We start from the raw sequence: 19,850 nt of genomic DNA, 5'->3' as shown, positions 1-19,850 counted from the left end.
AAATTAATAACATCATAATTGATGCAGTTAAACATAATCTTGAAATATTGTCGCACGTACACAAAGGCATATTCTGGTGATTTCAAAAAGAGCATTTGTAGTCCAAAGCTTTCAGGCGCTTGACTCCGTTTCACTCCGAACACTCTGGTCCGTGATTTCACGATAATCTCGTTAACGTCACAATCAGGAAGTGAGTGCGGAAATGCTCGCACAGCTGTTGCTTACTGCTGCAGATAGTTTCCAGCCAGGTCTTGCATGTCACCAAGCAGCGTTTCTGTCAAGATGTTGAAGTCGGTCATTTTAATCGGAGGCCCCCAGAAAGGTAACTCTTTTCCTTGGCGTGTTTTCAAAGTCATTAACGTGTGTTTAAAGCAAGGCTAGGCTGCTAATGCTAACAGGCTGGCTGAAGTTGTTTTTATCACTGACGTGTCACAACGTGTCCCACGAACAAGAAGTAAAATCTTACCCATATAGCTTTTATACCCTAATATTTTATCACCACGTCTTGTAAACTATAGTCCAACCTGAGCACAGATTTTTTTTGGAAAACCCCCCAAAACTTTAGCTTGCCTTCCACTACTGATGCATTAATGTCATTCCCTCTCAGCAAGCGTGACAGTTATTTATAGAAAAGTATTTTAGATTACTTATTCTATTTTTTATTTTTTTTTAAGTAAAGTTTAATAATAAAGTTAATGGGTTTGTAATGAAAGGCTCTATAGCTCGGCAAGATCGTCTGTCTTTTATTTTATACTTAGGAGAAACCAGCTACATACATACAGTACCCTTTACTGTGTCTGCTTTGTATTCTTATCTTTTTAACGACTGAGCCCTCGTGATATGATTTGCTCAGATTTTTCCATTTTCAAACAGAAGATGGCATGCTTTGGAGGAACAGCCCAAAACAAATAATAAAATAAATAAAATAATACATAAAAAAAATAAATCATGAAAGATTGAAAGACAAAATTATAGAAGAGGACTGATATGTAAAGCACACAGAACAGAAGCTCGCAGAAGGCAGGCAAGAACAGAGTGATGATGACAGAATTGAGTGTGAGAGCATGGTGAAGGTGAAAGTGATGTAAAGAATAGACCACCAACCCAAGCACTCAGAACTGTAGGCAGATTAGTAAATGCAGATCTTCTCATGCATAAACTCCTTGTTATATAGTGATGACACAAGTGAGACCCTGAGCATTAAAACAGCAAGTGTCTTTCCGCTGCTGAAAAAATATCCTTAGATCCCACTGTTTCATATAATTACAAGCCAATTTCCAAACTCCTGTTTATTTCTAAAAGCCTTGAGGAAGTTCTTGCTCGTTAGTGTCTTTAGATTGTTGAAGGAAGAACATCTTAAAATAAGTTAAATAAATTCCAGTCGGGTTACCAACAAAACCACAGCTCTGAAACAGCTTTATTGGAGATTGCCAATGGCATTCTTATGCACTAAGAGAAGGGTGAACATTCTATTTTAGTCTTGCTTGACTTATCTGCAGCCTTTGTTCGTGCTACTCTTATTAATAGACTACAAAACAGGCTGGCATCACTGGTACTGCTTTCAAATGGTTTTCTTCATACTTATTGAACAGATACCTCAGAATTCATATTAGTCAATGTATGTCCACCTCTGAACCCCTCAGGGCTCAGTTCTTGGACAATTTCTGTTTTCTTTCTATATGTTACATGTGCTTCTGCTTAATAGTTTAAATGGATTCTCCTATCATTTTTTATGCAGATGACACATAATTGTACTTTTCTGTCAAGCCCAACAACCTCAAGAGCCCCTCCTACCTCAGTGAATGCTTGCATCTCAAAAGACACTTGTTTGTCTTTTTAATTCACTTCAGAACTGGTACAAAAATGAAACCTGCTATTCAGTCGGAGTTAGAAAACCTGTCCGCCACTCTGACTTTAAAACTAGAGGTGACTGTGCTTTTGAGGTTGTTTTGCCTAAACTGTGCAACTGCCTTCCTCAGTCAATCAGGTTTGCTGACTCTATGACTCTAAAATTAGCTTAAAAGTAATTTTTAAAGGTTACCTTTCCCTTAATCTTTTCCTCTTTATTTTCAACTATAGTAAAATTGTGTGTATGTGTGTATGTTTGAATGAATGTCTAATCATGTTAGGTTGATTGTGTCTGTTTGTCTTAATGTTAACTTGTATATCTATCTGCTATGTGCGAGTTTAATTTGAACTGTTACGCACATGTAATCCTTTGTTTTGAAAAGTGCTATACAAATAAAGTTGTTATTATTATTTTTCTTAAAATATTCAAACACTGTTTTTCAGGCACAAGATTCAGGCCACTGTCATTTGAAGTGCCCAAACCCCTGTTTCCAGTAGCTGGTGTTCCCATGCTTCAGCACCACATTGAAGCATGTGCCAAGGTAAGTTTCATTTTAAAGTATCGGATTGTCACTAGTTTTGAAATGTTGGCTCTTGTTTGTTTTTTTTCTTTTTTGTAAGAGCTTAGTAATTCTTAAAATACTAAAGCAACTGTCGCCTCATTAGTAGTTGGTGTTGGGAATTTCTTGGCCTGTGTTTTGTGACAGACAGCACCCACAATCACTCTAATGCTGATCCTTTTTGTTTTCTTTTTTTATATATAGGTTCCAAACATGAAGGAGATTTTGCTCATTGGTTTTTATCAGCCAAATGAAGAACTGAATAGATTTCTGTTAAATGCACAGCAGGAGTTCAAAATTTCAATCAGGTAAATAGTGGAGCTGTTGGCTTTGCTTTTTTATAGAAAAATGTTTACATTTCCTGGGTATATTGATAGCAGCGACACGAGCTTGTGAGAATTAGGAGGATGTGATAGTTCAGTGTCAAGATTTAGAAATACATTTTGTATACGACACAAACCAGAACACCATTTTGATTCTGTTTGTCTTTAGTTATTCTTTTTTGTGGCAAATGTAATGCTTTACTTGCTACTGTGCACGCCCATTGCTAAATACCTGTAGATATTTCACTCTTCTTAACTCCTCACCACAGGTACTTGCAGGAGTATGCAGCCCTGGGCACTGGAGGGGGCATCTATCACTTCAGAGATCAGATTGTCTCTGGCAGTCCAGAGGCTTTCTTTGTACTGAATGCTGATGTTTGTTCAGCATTTCCTCTTACAGAGATGCTCAGCTTTCAGAAAGAACACGGAGAACCAAACAGCTTTGTTATCCTTGGGACAACGGTAAAACATTATAATTAGTTTCTGGAACGTGAACTGTCGTGAAAGTAAAACTAGATTTACTTGGTTGGTTTTTCTTTGACTTTTTGACTACAATTAAAATGGTTATATTAGATCTTTTCTCTTTATAGAATTTGAGATTATGCTAAATTATATTGACATTTTCTCTAATTAGGCAAACAGAAAGCAATCCATGAATTATGGCTGTATTGTGGAAAACGAAGAATCGAACGAGGTATTTAACCATTTGGTCTTCCTAGACAGTTACTCTGTACTGCTGAAACTTAAAATTATGATTAATCTTTCTTTTTTGATATGTAGGTCTTGCATTATGTGGAAAAGCCAAGCACATTTGTGAGTGACATCATCAACTGTGGTATATACCTCTTTAACCCAGACATCTTCCAACATATTGGCGCAGTCTTCCAGAAGAACCAGCAGGACATGTTACTGTGAGTTGTAGCTGTCCCACTTGTTGGTATGTGCGTGGGAATGTGTGTGAATACCATTTACTCCATTTCTTTGTTTCTCTTCATTTGTCTTTTTTCCTTCCTTTCTCCTCCCTGCCATGTTTTCTGTCTCTTCATACAATCATCAGATATCCCTATGATGGGTAAGTGGGTATGATTAGGTTGCATGGTGTGGTTTTAGAGCACTTAGTGTATGGGGTGAGAATTCCTTGTGAATGCTACTTGTATCACTTTTCTGTGCACAGTGACATGGAAACAATATTTTTTTGTTTCTTAGATTTCATGGTCTGACATTTTGAGCACTGTTTACATTCAGTTCAGTTTTGTTTAGCTTAACACAAAGACTGGAAACTGGTAAAACAGCTCTTTGGATTTCTAGGTGAAAAAATGTCACTTAGTACTTTTCAGTCTGTACACAAGCCATAATTTAAACTCAGTTTACCATTGTTCTGTTGGTGTACCCAGGTTTTACTAATGACGTCCTAGCTGGACTATTTTAAGAAATAAATAAAATTATGCTTTGTGAAACAGCTCAAGATGTTGAAAATTAACTAAACGTATCAACAGCTATAATGTTATGTCAAAGATGTCTCTGCATTGTATTTAAAAGACATCTAGTAATGTTAGAATGCCAACCAGATTATTGTTTGCTTATCGTCGTTGCAGTCGTTTTGTCACATGACAACTGTAACGTCACCACAGCGCCATCCCCACCTTGAGTATACTTTCCACTTCTGCAAGTCTGCTAGGGCATGCTCAGGTCAGAGTCGTGCAGATTTTGTCATTAGACAGTGAGCACGATGGGTCTGTGCGGCCTTCTGTGTGTCTGCCTGTTGTTCACGACCATGCCAAGTCATCCACGGAGATTTTACATTATAGTACGCCAACTACTCATGCGCTGCAGGCTTCAAAGAGGTATAACAGGAATCACTGCTCAGCTGTCAGATCTCCTGCTGTCCATGTCGGTGTCTGCAGCGGAGTATAAACGAGCCTTTATACTGACACTGAGCGCATGCCAGACTTGCTGCATTCTTCTGCTGAAATATGCGTGTCACCACTCAGATAAAACCTCTGCATCAGCACTGCTATAAGAGTAGAAAAAATTGAAACCAGAAAAAAAAGCAACACAAAGTTTTCTTCATAAAGTCTTATCTCCTTTTGCAGCATCTCCCCTTGTATAATCTGGGAATCCCTGAGCACCTGATATATACTGATACATCACTGATCGAACACTGGTGTCTTCAATCCAACTGTGCCAGAGTTACAAAAAGTCAAAAGGGGCACAAAAAACTGAAATGACTCAGGCCGGCAGTTGTGATGTCGCTTTTCAGGATGGTGACAAGGGCAGGTATAAATAGGCTTTTAGTCTGGCCTGTGTAATACCACATTTCGCCTCTAGATAGCTTCTGTTCTGCCCATATTTTTCCCTACTGTCTTTGACCTCTAGTCAGTCATGTTGAAGGACTAGCAGGCAGTGAATGAACCAGTAAACACAGTAAACTGAAGCTCTTGGCAAGAGCAAGATTAACAGGAGCCAAGATTTTGCTGCTGCTGACTTCAGTATGTCCTAGAGATTAAAGAAGCTTAACTAGCCTCAGATCAAGAGGTACCATTGCCTGCTTTTATGAAACATCGCTAACCCCTATAGTGTAGAGCACTACATAAAGCATCTGTAATGGAGGATAATGTTCATATTTAATAAGAATGGTTATTCAGTCCTCTTACCTTTTCCAGGAGTAGTTGCAAATTTATAGAGTATAGACAAAATGCAATTCACATCCATATGCGTAGGTTTAAAGAAACATCTACGCTATTGTAACCTGCTCTTCTGAGGAACTGCATTTTGAAATGATCGGTTTATTTATTTATTCTTTTAAAGAGGCTCAACACATTTAGTTGTCTCTATAGTTTCTGCTGAATAAGCTAGAAAAAAACTATAATCGAGATAGTGAAGCTTCATGTCAAACTGATACAGATGTCTCACTAGAAGACTTGCTTTTTATAATATAATAATATGCATGTGGACTGAGTGTACCCTGCTATTTCACAGAAGCTACAATAAAACATGGGATCAATATATGTTTGTTTTTTTTTTTAATACAATCTTTGATACTTTTTCAGTTTGTTTTCACTGTACAGTAGCTGACCTAACAAATACCACACCAAGGACACTTGAAATATATTACAACAGGTCAAACCGCGCTTTGCATAATTCACCTGCTAACATCAATAGCACTTAAATCAAGCTGGGCACTGAATCAGCAAAATTGTTGAACACATCAGAGATACTTGATAGAAATAAGAAGGCTTTTACTGCAGTCTCTTGGGGACCGCTTCGCCTCTAACCACACCCCCTCCTTCTTGGTAAAACTTCAATTATGGGTGCAATCCTTTAAAATATTCTTTTCATCAATATTTAACACTCTGTTTCATCTTAGGGCTCTCACAATACACTATGCCAGAGACCCTGATTAGTATGGAACACATAGTCTCTTCTACTTAAGTTTTGGATCACAACTAGGTAATCAGCTTTGGTTTCAGCCCAGCACTGACACCATCAAAGATAACAGTGATGCATTTTAACTCGGTGTTCTCATTTGACTCTGCAGGCTGGATAGTAGGGCAATAAATTCATGTTTTCTTAAGAGACTTTAGAGGTAATGAGAACCGCTGGGTTGTTGTTGTTTTTTTCTTTGGTTTTTTTTGTACACAACTAAATATTTGAAGAATCTCAATAGCTACTCAAGAACAGGAGTGAAAGGGGAAAACGGGATGTAATTCTCATTTCTTTATTCACCTTTGGCAAGAAAAAGGAACGTGATAAAACTTCACATTTTGTATATGTGAATTGTTTATTTGATGTTTGGAGAGAAAGCTGAACCTGATCATTAACGACCAACTCTGGTTATAAATAGGTGTGCTTGGTCTGCGCTGCAACATTGGCATGCAAGTCATCAGTTTTCGTCTTGGTGAGCAGGCAAGGCTTGGCCACAGCTTTAGGTTATGAATTCTGGAAAACTTGTCACCTCATTTTTTCCAAAATTCAGAAAATATACGGTTTCAGCTGACACTCGAAAAATAAAGTTTCGTTCAGTTGAGGGTAGTTTATGCCGATTCTGTCTTGAATTTAATTCCAGCCTCAAGCTTTGTGCACAATATTTTAAAAAATGGGATTTATAACTCTGTGCGACTGATGATCTATTTCTGGCAGAGAGGAGCCAACCAACGGCTGGCACCGAGCTGAGGCCATCAGGCTGGAGCAGGACATTTTCACTGCCCTGGCAGGACAGGGAAAACTCTACGTATATAAAACCCTCAGCTTCTGGAGCCAGATTAAATCTGCAGGGTGAGTGAATGTGTCATAAATGGTGTTGCATTCAAGAGAGCATAAATTTGATACTGCAACCCTGAATGTCAAAGAATATGGGAGACACTGGACTTGCATGCATATAGGCTCCAAACCTTGTTGAAGTACAATTTATTTCTTTGACACAGAGAGTGAGTTTTTATAGTTGTTTATACAGTCCATGTAGACTCACCAAGGAAGTCCTTGTGCAGTGTGATTACGCTATAAGCTAGAGCTGGGCGATATATCGAGTTTTTAAAACATATCGATATATTTTTATACGAGATATAAGATGTGACAATATCCTTTATATCGATATAGTCTATGTTACGTTATAATTATAGTTGTGGAGCCGCAAGTTTGCCTCTCTTTCGTCCACTTTTGTCTCTACGCAACGTTACTCCGCCTCGCCTTCACTGAAGACAACTCCCCCTCCTACCCCATCGCTTCACGTGCAGGCAGCGACAAGACGGACACGGCAAATCTCCGTTAACGAGTTACTGCGCATCGCCCCATGCGTGGGGCTGGACGGCGTCAACGTGCTAACGAGCTAAACGAGCTAACCGCGCTAACGAGCTAACCGCGCTAACCCTAAAATCCTTTCATTCTCTCAAAAGTTGATAGCGCGCCTTATGTATGAATTCTGGTTGTGCTTGGTGGCCGCGAACCGATTTTATGTGGTACACGGCGTTCAGCAATCTGTCAAAAATGTTTGAGTACGACTTTGGTAAGCTACGGAGCTGCACCGCTTGATAGATTGTCGGCGCATTACGGCTACCGAGGAGCTTCGCGGAGTGATACGTACTGTGCATCAACGTAATATTACCGTATTGTGTGTGTATAAGGACCATAAATGGCACCTGTAAGAGACGTGGTTATGAAGCGGATTTCAAACTCCAGGCTGTCAGTCACACAGTAAAACTTGGGAACAGAGCAGCTGTAAAATCTGTCTGTCTTTGTTATTACGCTCAGCGTCTTTTAGTTTACATTTTGACTGCACAATTGTGAGCTCTTTGTTTAGCACAAAAACAACCTTGTTTTCTTTTATTTATGGAGCATTATTATTTAATGAATGCTCATAATTTAATTTTGAGTAATTTTTCATGTACATCTGTGCTGTATGTTAATAAAAGTGCCTGTGTGACATCTGGGACACAGCTTTGACTAAGAACTCTTTTTGTTCTTACTTTATGGCTTAAAAAAAATATCGAGATATATATCTTATATCGCCATCCAGCTAAAAAATATCGAGATATGAATTTTGGGTCATATTGCCCAGCCCTACATAAGCTGTACAAAAATGTAAATTACCACCTTAAATGAAGAGACTCTTGATTTATACTCATTTATTTATTTTATTTCTTTGACTTTTTTCCCCCCTCAGGTCTGCAATTTATGCCAGTCGATTGTACCTCAACCAGTATCACACAACTCATCCTGAAAGACTGGCGTCAAATAAGGAGGGAGGCCCCAAAATAACTGGTACAATTTATTAACTTCCTGTATCTTTTTTTTCCTTCCTCATAATAACACAAACAAATCTATTTAGACTTGCTTTCTTTTCCTTTCTCCAGGTAATGTCTATATTCATCCTACAGCTAATATTGATCCCACAGCTGTGGTAAGGGTTTTCCTTATACGCTTTAAATAGAAATGGCATGTCCTGTTAACAGCAGAGCCTCATATTAAAAATTTTGTACTGCATTTAACTCTAAAAAAGAGAAGAATGTGCTTTTAGATGGTCTGATAAGTTAATTTGGTGTTACTAGTTGAAATGGTACAGATATTATCTTACGCAGTAATTTATTTTCTCTTTGCAGTTGGGTCCCAACGTTTCCATCGGCACTGGAGTGACTATCGGCGCTGGTGTCAGAGTTCGAGAATCTATCATCCTCCATGGTGCAAATTTACAGGTGACTGCCTCTGAATATAAAGTACACTGTTAGAAAAAAATCATGCGTGATATCGATACTGATATGGACTGGGTAACGTGTTAGGAATGAAAGGATGACAGGTTGGAAATGAAAGTGATCAACTTACAGAGGGTTGTATTCAAAGACACCTGAAAGTCAGAAGTGGAAAAAATGACGTGACAGTCTATTTTGCCAAAATTTAATTGCAACTCAAAATGGTACTCAGTAGTTTATGTGGCCCCTGCGTGCTTGTATGCATGTCTGGCAATATGGGCGCATGTTCCTGATGATGAGGCAGATGGTGTCCAGGGGGATATCCTCCCACATCTGGACCTCAGCGTCACTGAGCTCCGGGACAGTCTGAGGTGCAATGCGGCATCGAATGGACCGAAACATGATTGGATTTAGGTTGGGCGATCATGGGGGCCAGTCGGTGGTATGACCTCCTTCATTCTTTAGGAATTGCCTGCATACAAACTGCCACATGAGGCCATGCATTGTTGTGCACCTTCTCCTCTTTGCACAAAGGAGCAGATGCCGGTGCTGCTGATGGATTAGGAAGCTTCTACGACCCTGTTCAGCTCTCCTAGAGTAACTGTCTATCTCCTCCATGCTCTTGAGGCCCTGCTCATAGACAAAGCAAACCTTTTAGTAATTGCATGTCTTCATGTGACTTCCTGGGGGAGTTGGACTACCTATGCAGCCCCTGTAGGGTCCAGGTATCGCCTCATGCTACCAGTGGTGACACTGACCCTACCTGAATACAAAACTACAGTGAAAAAATAGGAAGTAAGGATGTTGTTTCATCACTGCTTCTTTTCTAGTGCACCTGTTGTTAATTTCATTAAGACGAAAGCACCTGAAACTGATTAACAACCCTCTCTGCTACTTAACTGACCAGATCAATATTCCAGAAGTTTAACTGACTTGATACTCTGATTTAAAAGCGTTCCTTTAAAGTTGAGCAATGTAATTTCCAATTCCCTGCTCAACTTGCTTCACTTCATCAGACATGTCTTGCTTGGCATTATACTAAACATCAAACTAATTGACATGGAGGTGAATTTATCTGAAGTGATCAGCTTTACATTTTATCCACACTTCAGCTGTGACCTCTCTGAAATTTATCTTTACTCATCTGTCACACTAGAAATATCGTCGCATGCACCTCACACAAAGATGTCATTTTTAACGATTTTGAGGCCGGAATAATTGAATCCCACACCTCCAGCGATGACTGGCAGCCTTTTAAAATGAATTTATACTGCTGGTGACTTATTGGTTTTCATTGTGCATTGCCTAGAAGAACAATTTGTAATTTAAGCAATACTTACAAATCATCACTACCTGTTGTAATACTCACTGCTTTTTTCCTCTCTTCATGTTTGAACAATCTCTAATGGAGGAGTGATGCTTAAAGTGGAGTTTCAGGGCTTCCAGGGACTAATGACCTATAGCCAAGGGTTCCGCAAAATAATCAAGTGTAAGATGGGGACCACATAGGAAAAGAAAAAGAGCATATTCCACCCTCTATTCTTATCTATATTATCTCTGAGAGCCAATAGAATCACTGAATTGATTGTTACACACTATGGTCAGGTATCCTTGGAATACGTGACCTCATATCCCCCCGTCTCCCCCAGAATTTGGAACACCTGTATTAAAGCAGATGTGGAGACTTGAAACACAACAATTACCTGCTGAAGGCTTCCCGATTTTTCACTAACTTCCGTTCCCCCTCTTCCACAAGGATCACTGCTGTGTTTTGAACAGCATTGTGGGATGGGATAGTACCATTGGCAAGTGGGCAAGAGTAGAGGGAACCCCAAGTGACCCAAATCCAAATGATCCCTATGCAAAGATCGACAGCGAGACACTCTTCAGAGAAGGAAAACTCACCCCCTCAATTACAATTCTAGGTAAGCCTGCTCTGACTTGAAATTATATATCTGTTCAAATATTGTGTTCGGTATATTGTTCTGAGAAATGAAGTTATTGGAAAGAAAGCAATACCTAAGGCCCAGTTCCTGCATGTATTTGAATAGTTATTTAAGATATTTGTGAATAAGCTTGTAAATCACAGGTAAGGCACTTTGAATGAGGTGGTATGCAAATTAAAATTCTCTAATTGTCACACTTGTTTTTACATTTCAGTAAACTGTGGCTAAAAAGAGCTACACAAATGATGTTAGGGAGTGATGTGAGAGTCAGCACAGCAATAAACTGTCTTTGTCCTTTGCAGAGACTTAATACTGCCTTGCTTTGTCTCCTCAGGTTGTAACGTGACGATCCCCTCTGAGGTGATTATACTGAACTCAATTGTCCTCCCACATAAAGACCTCAACCGCGGCTTCAAAAACCAAATTATTCTCTAGTTAATCTTCCTCACGCTTCTGTCCACTTATTGTCACTGATGAAGGATGCTGCTGCCCAACTGCTGGCTCTGTCTCTGAGTTACTGTATATAAGATGTCAGAAATGAATATATGGAAGATTCATTTCATAGTTTTGAAAGATAGATTTTTTTTTTTATATATATATATTTGTCCTCGAGCCTTTATGCAACATTGAGTGTCAGCAACATTAGAGAGAGGCTAATCATGCATGTTGATTCACCTTGAAAGGTTCCGTCATGCCAGAGGTTTTATATTGTTTTTACTTATTAAATTTACCGAACTGTAAAATTACCGCAGACACTAATGTAATGTATGTAGTTGGATTTAATATGATGTAAAAAATTAAATAATAAAAAAAAGAGTTTATAGATAACACATATTCTGTTTCTCAAGGGCATCCTTGACAAACGTGAACTGTTACTTCAACATGAGACGGGGAATTATTGGAAAATAAAAATCACTGGCTACCAACTGTGGTTAATTTTAAGAAGTGATTATTTTTCCGGAGCGCTGATTAAAACCTTTTAGCAGCTTCATTGTTAGTCTAAAGAATTGTCTGCCATCAAAATAAATCAGCAGACTTGAGATTTACATTGCAATCAAGCAATGTTGCCTTTGGAAATGTGAATTTTGTGGGAGTGGGGTGCTTTTCCCAGCAACACGAGATACTTAAATTGTGCAATCACTGAAGAAACTCTTCCAGTTTATGTATACAGCACATTAACATTTACTTATTAGGCACCCATGATCACTTCGGTACTTTTGCTTTAATTATTACAATGAGAGTGTCTATCGAGAAAGTCTAAACTCTGATACTGGAAGTTCTTTATAATATATTTTAATCAAATCTGTTTTGCACATTTGAGCATACTTTTTTTTTTTTTAGTCATGGTGGGTTGGTGTCAGGTTTTACATGCTTTTCACTGTTAATTCAGGTGCTTTAGAGCTTCAAAAGACTCAGCCCAGTTGATGATTATCCCACCAAGAGGATAAAAACACTATAATGAGGCCCTGTAGCCTGGGATGAGGCAAATCTCCATGTTCCCCAGATGAAAGGCAGTCCTAAAATTCATTAGATCAAATAGGTTTTCCACTCCCATAACAGTAAAAATTTACAATTTATTTATGCAGAGAAGTACTAGCAGTTATAGAAGTAGTAGAATTTGTATGGCTAAACTGCAGTATTACTTACCAAACATCTAACAGCATGCTTGTCCAGCTTTTCTTTTCTTTTTTCATTCTGCCTTTGGGGAGAAATGGTTTGTGTGTGAGCAGGGAAACCGTGTTAAAACATGTCTAAAATATACAGGACAGAGTGACAGAAACCATCAGGTGGGAAAGGCAGCAGAGGTGACATGTGACAAATCCTCCCTGCTCGGGCTAAATGAAGAGCATTTCAGTGTGGTGAGTCAGAGAGCATAGTGTGTGTGCTCACCTTTTTCAGTCAACATAGATTTTTAGAAGTGGGTATTTAAACTCCTCTGCTCTTATGTCTTTGTTCCCTGTATGTTATAATTATTGTCATCACCACTGTAACCTCCACTTGGAAATGAATACTGATTCAAAGACTGTCCTTCTATCAATATAAATAGATAGAGATAGATAAATATATAGATAGATAGATAGATAGATAGATAGATAGATAGATAGATGAATATTTCATTATCAGGAGAACAATAATGTTTGCTGAGGAGCTGCTGTATATACCGTACTTGGTCATCCTCTTCATTTTCATGCCAGCGCTTGTTACTAGCTGCTTCCACAATCTGACCAGCCACTCTCGTGCTACATGTTGTGGTTAACAGTTGGGTAGTACAGTGTGTCTTTAGTAAATAAAGCATGAGGAAAGCTTAAGTGTCTCTATTAGCCTTTAGAAAGTCTCCACTGGATGGATCCAATCTGTATTGTACTGGTGGGTTAAAATGCAGAATTTGATTCATGAATCACGACTTGTCTATTACAGACATGTGAGGTATTCATATAAGGTGATACTCTGATCTAAACAGATGACACTAAGTAGATCAATTACAATTAACTAGATGCTTACACATCAATTTTAAACAAATAGATTTTTTTTTTTTAAATAATACATTTTTGGAGCTAATGACTTTGAGTGTACAACTTCCACAGTTCTGACTGTTTCTATTAGAGGCCAGGTTAGTGAAGTGCTTGTCTCCTTGTCAAGATCCATTGAGCAGCCATTGATCTGCTGGCTGGTGACATCCAATTCCAGTGCCTCACTTCCTGCCAGTTTGAGACTAAACTCGCGTGTGTCCTGCGTGTGCTTCAGTGCTTACGATGCTGAATGTTTCTCACTGCTGAGCTCTTTGAACCATATTTAATTTCCGGTGACCCCTTCAAAAAGTGAGAGTCGAATCTTCGAGTTTTTCAGGGCAGCCCTTCCTTGAAAGACCATGATCTGCTGTATTCAGTAAAGGTTTGCAGGAATTTAATTATTATAATATGACTTAAATTAACTTGGGTGAGTGATGAAACGTTTCTCCCACTGAAAATGCTACGTCCAGATGAACAGAATCAACTTTTTGGGACTTAAATTAATGTTTATTTGTGTCTTAAGCAAACTCTTTGCAGCTTTAGATCAGGACTCACTGAAATTGCTCATACATGTCTTTGTGAACCTTACTTTGTGCACTGATATGCAGACATGTTGGAACAGCAAGTGGTCATCTCCAAACTTCAACAAAGTTGGGAGCATGAAATTGTCTAAACAACAACAAACACCTTGATGTGCTGAAGCATTAAAGAGTTTCCTTTTAGTGGAACTAGAGGGCCCAGGGATGCAAAATGTAGCTCAGCCTCTATTAATGTAACAAGCCCAAGTTTCAGATGCAATTAAAATGGATAGCATAAGCCCCAGGTTTTAATAATATGTAATATGTGATGATGTATGACAGTAATAATAGCCAAAATAATAAAAAGATAATTCCCACAAGCTGTAGTATTTTTCCAATCTTGGTAGCAAGGAGGCATGCAAAGACAATGGCAACGATGCATGTCAAATTCTGCACGTTTCTTCACGTACACATCAATATTAACATCAACATACACATTACAAAGGTTTGATTTTGAAAAAACAAAACTACCAACTGAGATGATGGCCCGTAACCTTAGTGGACAAACTTAATGTCCACTGATATGAAAGAATAAACAATGAAATCAGCTTCACTGGTCATTGTTTGCTTTCAGATACTCTGAATGTGTGTAGGGGGTCTAACAGTGGGAGCTAGACCAACTTTGGGCAAAGGTCCAGGGATGTTTCCACTTGAGAGGACAGGTGAAGGGTTTGCATGTCAGTACACTGAAAGGAAGATGCCTAACAGAAGCCTAAAGGATTGACAAATGAGCTGTCAAATAGAAACTGACATCTCACGGTGCTCAAATTCATACGGTAAAGAAAAACAGGATTTGGCTGTCATGCATCGCCGGTGAATGCTAATGTTTTGCTAAACTGTGCTCTGAGAACATCCAAGCCCACCAGTTCCCCGAAGAGGTGTAAAGAGGGCATTTTTGTTCTTACTCAGCAGACGTGCTGTGTTGTAGAAATCTTTTGTTTTTGACTTTAAAAAATGCATTGTAAAACAAACCAAAACATAACAGAAAGTCAGACAATAAACTTGTCTCAAACCTCAAGATTTAAAGTTACATTTGTTACAAATTTTACAGCATTTGTTTTCAACCCCTTGCGGAAACTGATTTGATATCTTTTTTTCCCTCTTATAAATAAAATGCTGCTTCTCCTGTTGAACAACCAGACATATACTATAAATCCTCTTTTATCTTTTATGTGTTAGGCATATTTTCCCTTTTGCACTTTAGGAGGACAGCTTGTTTAATGCAGAAAAACTAATAAAATACCTTACACTGCAAAAACAAAAATGAATGTGGACATGAAAATATAAAAATATTAATACATATGCATGACATCCAACTTACAGAGTCTTGAACAAGTGAAATGATCATTTCATATTCTTACTTTATTTTTTCAGAATGATTTTTCAAGATGTGTCCTTGAAGGTGCCTTAACAAATACACACAAGCTGCTCATTTCAGCCTCTGCAGGGCACACTGAGTCAGGATTTAGCAAGATAAATACAGCCTCTATAGATTTTTGCTCAAATGTTGACAGTCTGACTAATACGGCTGTGATTCATACCTTTGTGGCACCACATAACAGTATTTTTCTTTTAAAATCTGCCTGGTTGTCACAGTGATTCCACTCCACCAGTTGACAGCTTTAACTGGACTTTAAATGTAGCTTTTAGATACTGCTCTGAAAACATAAATTCAGCAAAGTTGCTCTGCAGTTCGATGATGTTTATAGTTCCATTTGTGTTTTTCTTTTCTCTGTATGCTTTGTGAAGTTTAATACAGAGAGGTTGAGCCAAGTCTGAATCCCTACATTGAAACAGTCTTAGTTCCACTTCTCTCACCAGGCTGAACTTTCATAAACTTGGCTGCTGGCTCTCCAGCAAAGGATTTACCACAATGTCTATTCCACAATATTCTAATTTTTGCCTCATAACTTTTGCACTGTCCACTTCCTGCTGTGACAAAACAAATTTCCCACGTGTGGGACTAATAAAGGTTATCTTATCTTATGAAATAAAATTGCAATTGCATAAACTCCCCACCCCCCTTTTTTTTTTAACTTGTAGAGTACAGTTTTGTGAAACGCTTTTATTGCAATGCACAGACACTGCATTAGTTAACCTTTCTTCAAAGTACTGTTGAGGATCTCTTTATAATTGAATAAAAGAAATTCTGAGATATTGACAACAGCAAATCAAATGCAAAACCACAATGATACTCATTTGACAAGTGGAAGTAGACAATAGACTGTACATAAAAGATGGACATAGCTTCTGGTTGTCAAGCAACTTAAATTAAACAATCCTTTCATTGGCCGACAGAGGGCAAGAGCTGTGGTTGATTAAACATGTCTAGTTGTGGAAAATAAACAGTGATTGCTCCCCTGCTGTTAATACCGACTTTCAGGTTTCAGCCATTATGTTAATTATAGAGTGAAAAAGAAGGATAAAGTATGGTATTCATTACTTTGTGATTAAGAAGTTGACAGTCTATGAACATGCATTATATATATATATATATCAGCCTTGAGATGGCTGCTTTTATGCAGGGTGACATTAATATTGCCCAAATGAGCTGTTGGAGTCCGTTGTAGACCTGCATTTAGAGCTGCTGGGACAACCAGAAGGGTACTAATGTCCTGGAATAGCACTAAAGTAACAAATACTGATCAGGTTTGCAGACCACAGATAGTAAAAAAACAATGTTTACTTTTAAGAGAATAGTGTATTTAGTGTATATAATTATTTTGTTTTCTTTGTTCTTTTTAAATGCACTGTTTGCTTTTTGTCAATTTTTACCAGTGAATCATTAAGATGACCTTCAAGAATGTGGTGGATGTAAGCCACATTTTAATCGTGTTTACAGACAAAATGATACACAAACACACATGCAAGCAAACACTATCATAACCACAACTTCCCAAGCATTCAAATGTTTCAAAATACATGAACTGAATAGAAAATAATAAGGTAGAATAACAGAGAAGGAACAAAGAAGTACAATTTGTATTTAAGGAATCTTACCAGTACCTTGCTGAAACTATACCACGAAGATTTCTCAAGACAAAAGGGGGTCCAACCTCGTTCTAGTAAGACACACCTAACAAACTGGCTGCTGAGTACAGCTACTGATCACATGACTAAGTTGCAACACACATAAACTAAACTAAACAGGTAAAAAGATTGAGCCCTCTGGGACCCCCGAATGCCATGATAGCAGCTAATGAAGTAAAATTGTTAATAGTAACTGTAAATACTCTGTTTGATATGTAGGATGAGAACAATTTCAGCACCTTTCCACTAACATCAGCCTCATTTCTAAGTCTTTTGAGGAGAATTGTATGGTCAGCTGTGTCAGATGCTGCAGTCAGCTCTAGTAAAATAAGAACAGTAAAACTACCTGAGTCTGCACTCTTTAAAATGCCACAACCCTAAGTAAAAAGGGGTGTTTTTTTCTAAAGTGTCCACGTCGTTGGCTTCGATTATCTCTAAAAGGTAAAAGAGATAATTGGTAAAAAAAAAGAATTTTTGAAAGTAGAGGTAATTTGGAGATTGGACAGTAGTTATGAGAAAGAGTTGGGTCTAAATCTGTTTCCTTTCAAAGAAGCTGAATACTGTTTAAAATAGTCTGGGACATACCTGTATAAAATAGACTCCTTTATAATGTTGTGATGCCCAATTTGCATGTTGTTAATTATGCTGGACTGAGTGTCCTTCAGTAGGGATAGAAATGAGCCATTGGGACCCAGTGATACCTTAAAGCTTTCCAGCAAAACCTTTCCGAGTCTGCAGTGAAGGTGCCACAGACAGCAGGACTGAAAATAAGAAGACCCTCATATAAAGTCAGTGGACTCTCTCCACCTCCACTTGCTCTTACATTCTCCATGATGACAGCTGCTGCAACCCTTTTGCCCAAATCTTGTTTAAATTCACTTACTCTCAAGAAAAAACCAACATCTTTCCTTTTTTTCTCTATTTTTACTCATGTTCTCTTATCCGTTTGATAGAAAATAATAAACTGTAATATAATGTCACAGAATTTGTGTGTATACCACAACTTCCAGCTATTTTGGCAGCGTACCTATAACAGGCTGCCTGCCTCAGTTCTGAAGGAATATCCACATCTACATGTGGCCAAGTTTCAGTTTCAACTTTACAACAGCTTTGGCAGTGACTGATTTCATCAGCAGCCATTTGTGCTTCCTGAGCTCCAGCTCAGCATTAAGCTTCTGGGTTTCTTTAAAAAAAGAAACCCAAACAAACCCACACCTCTGAGCTCTTAGCAGAGAGAAAAAAGTCACTAAATACAGTAAAGGTAAAATGGATGAGTTCAGTGAAATAGTTGTTTTTCTTAGAAGCAGTGAAGTAAGTGAGGCACCTTGTCCCACAGCAGTGGTCTTCTGTTTGACTTTGCTGGAAGGTGTACTGTTAATTAGTCCACCCCAAGTCCGCCCTCCCTTATTTTGTTCCTTTAAGCAGAAGTTTGCTAATATTACATCATTTAATTACTGGAAAAGGTTTCTGGTAGAATGTCCTTATGTGTCCCTATGAACTGTGCTGCCCTATATCAATGGATTTCTAATACACTGAGCTGTTCTTACTGATGTTGTGAATTTTCCCTTAACATAAATTTTAGGTCAGGCAAGCTTGGACTAATATATTTCAAGCAAGGCGGCAACAAAATCATTATCTAGTCATGCTATCTATTCATGCTCAAAAAATATCTTGAATTTTTATTATTTTTTCTATTTATTATCTATTTTATGTAGCATACTGATGTGATGTGGCGTCAAACAAACATAAAAACAATCTTGCAAATAGCTTATGCAGTAGATCTACATACAGACAAAGGCCAAAGCCTCTTCCTGAAGATATTTTCTCTCACTTTATAAGTTCTGTAGAGGTAACAATCACTAACACATTTTCCTCTTGTTTGATATTATGGCCCTAGCAGACCTGCAGTGGTTTCACTTGTGTGGGTGTGTGGTTTTGCTCTCTCCTTCTTGTCAGCCTCTTTCTTGTGGAGCTGAAATGTGCACACCTGAAGCTTCACTCAGCAATCAGCTCTTGTAGCTAAGCAGAGGAAGAGGAGACGGTAAAAAAGTCTTTTCTCTGTCTGTGTTGAGTGCTCTTTTTTCCCTCCCTCTTCTTTAAACTTATTGACTTGTTCCCAGCTTCTGAGTTTTATTGTACCATTTCTTTCTGTTCTTGGTTGTAATATTGACTTGGCTTTCATTATTAATGATAATCCTCTGTTTTGTTCCCAGTTCTAGCTCCCTGCCTCTTTCTCCTGGACACTTATACTGTTACTTCCCCACAACCCCTAGACTGAGGAAGGTAACACTACACAATAGCAGGAAAGAAGGAAGGAAGAAGAACGTTTGACCACAAAAAAGTGACTGACTGACTTTTCTTTAATCCAAGTGTAAAATCCCATTCCCTAACATTGGAATGTTTATATCCCACCAGCCGGCTAGCTGCAGTGTTCCTGATTCAGTCTCTGCTTTGCTTCGTTATGTTTGCACTTATATACAAATCTGCATTACTGCACACTAAGGACTTTTCAAAAGCCACGGTCACACGAGGTAATGTGCTCGCCCACTCGTCATGTTCACTGAAGACAAATAAATGGCTACTTGAGTATCAGCTGGAAGGCTCCCAAACACCAGCCTTTCTGTTTATGCCCTTTAAAAAATTTTTGCAGCATAATGTACACTATAAAATTTAATAATTAACAGTATAAAATGACATTTTCTTCCAATTGTGAACTCAAAGTCACAAAAGGACTTTGAGGGTAAAGATGATAAATCTGGGTTGTCATCTTAAAAAGTGGAATTTTGGTACCTCAGAGATGTGCCTGAGGATGTGGATTAGTGGCACACAAGCTGCAAATCTCACAGGACCCTGACCTGCCATATCCCTAAAAC

At 38.3% G+C, this 19,850-nt stretch overlaps 2 protein-coding genes across 3 annotated transcripts in view; one reads left to right on the top strand and one right to left on the bottom strand.

Moving 5' to 3' along the window:
- Positions 1 to 13,017, bottom strand: part of LOC146557046 (protein lifeguard 3-like) — a 31,090-nt gene extending 18,073 nt beyond the window's left edge. Inside the window, exon 1 of the mRNA XM_085249872.1 lies at positions 12,507 to 13,017. The gene's annotated coding sequence lies outside the window, so the exon portion shown is untranslated. The remainder of the gene's footprint in view (positions 1 to 12,506) is intronic.
- On the top strand, positions 165 to 11,785 carry LOC146557047 (mannose-1-phosphate guanylyltransferase regulatory subunit alpha-A). Of its 2 annotated transcripts, XM_085249858.1 has the most exons (13): positions 165 to 322; positions 2,293 to 2,390; positions 2,613 to 2,716; positions 3,001 to 3,193; positions 3,366 to 3,425; positions 3,512 to 3,642; positions 3,789 to 3,803; positions 6,872 to 7,006; positions 8,391 to 8,488; positions 8,581 to 8,627; positions 8,827 to 8,919; positions 10,670 to 10,838; positions 11,194 to 11,785. In XM_085249858.1, the coding sequence occupies exons 1-13, from the start codon at positions 256 to 258 to the stop codon at positions 11,292 to 11,294; spliced, it is 1,311 nt and encodes a 436-aa protein (XP_085105984.1). In that variant the 5' UTR covers positions 165 to 255; the 3' UTR covers positions 11,295 to 11,785. The 2 variants fall into 2 exon arrangements, with proteins under 2 accessions (XP_085105984.1, XP_085105985.1); XM_085249859.1 differs by lacking the exon at positions 3,789 to 3,803.
- Positions 13,018 to 19,850: the final 6,833 nt, after the last annotated feature.

This window comes from Mchenga conophoros, linkage group LG16 (genome assembly GCF_057382185.1).
Source record: "Mchenga conophoros isolate Kocher_MC1m ecotype Shallow Benthic linkage group LG16, M_conophoros_male_GT1.1, whole genome shotgun sequence".
NCBI classification, from domain to species: Eukaryota; Metazoa; Chordata; class Actinopteri; order Cichliformes; family Cichlidae; genus Mchenga; species Mchenga conophoros.
Note: the sequence above shows the minus strand (reverse complement) of the source record. Positions and strands in the feature narration are given on the sequence as shown.

Bases quoted from the DNA above. Each gene is read 5' to 3' on its own strand.
- LOC146557047 (XM_085249858.1), top strand. From the start codon at position 256: ATGTCACCAAGCAGCGTTTCTGTCAAGATGTTGAAGTCGGTCATTTTA. The intron at 3,426-3,511 runs GTATTTAACCAT...TTTGATATGTAG, and splicing joins AAAACGAAGAATCGAACGAG to GTCTTGCATTATGTGGAAAA. The intron at 8,489-8,580 runs GTACAATTTATT...TCCTTTCTCCAG, and splicing joins GGGAGGCCCCAAAATAACTG to GTAATGTCTATATTCATCCT.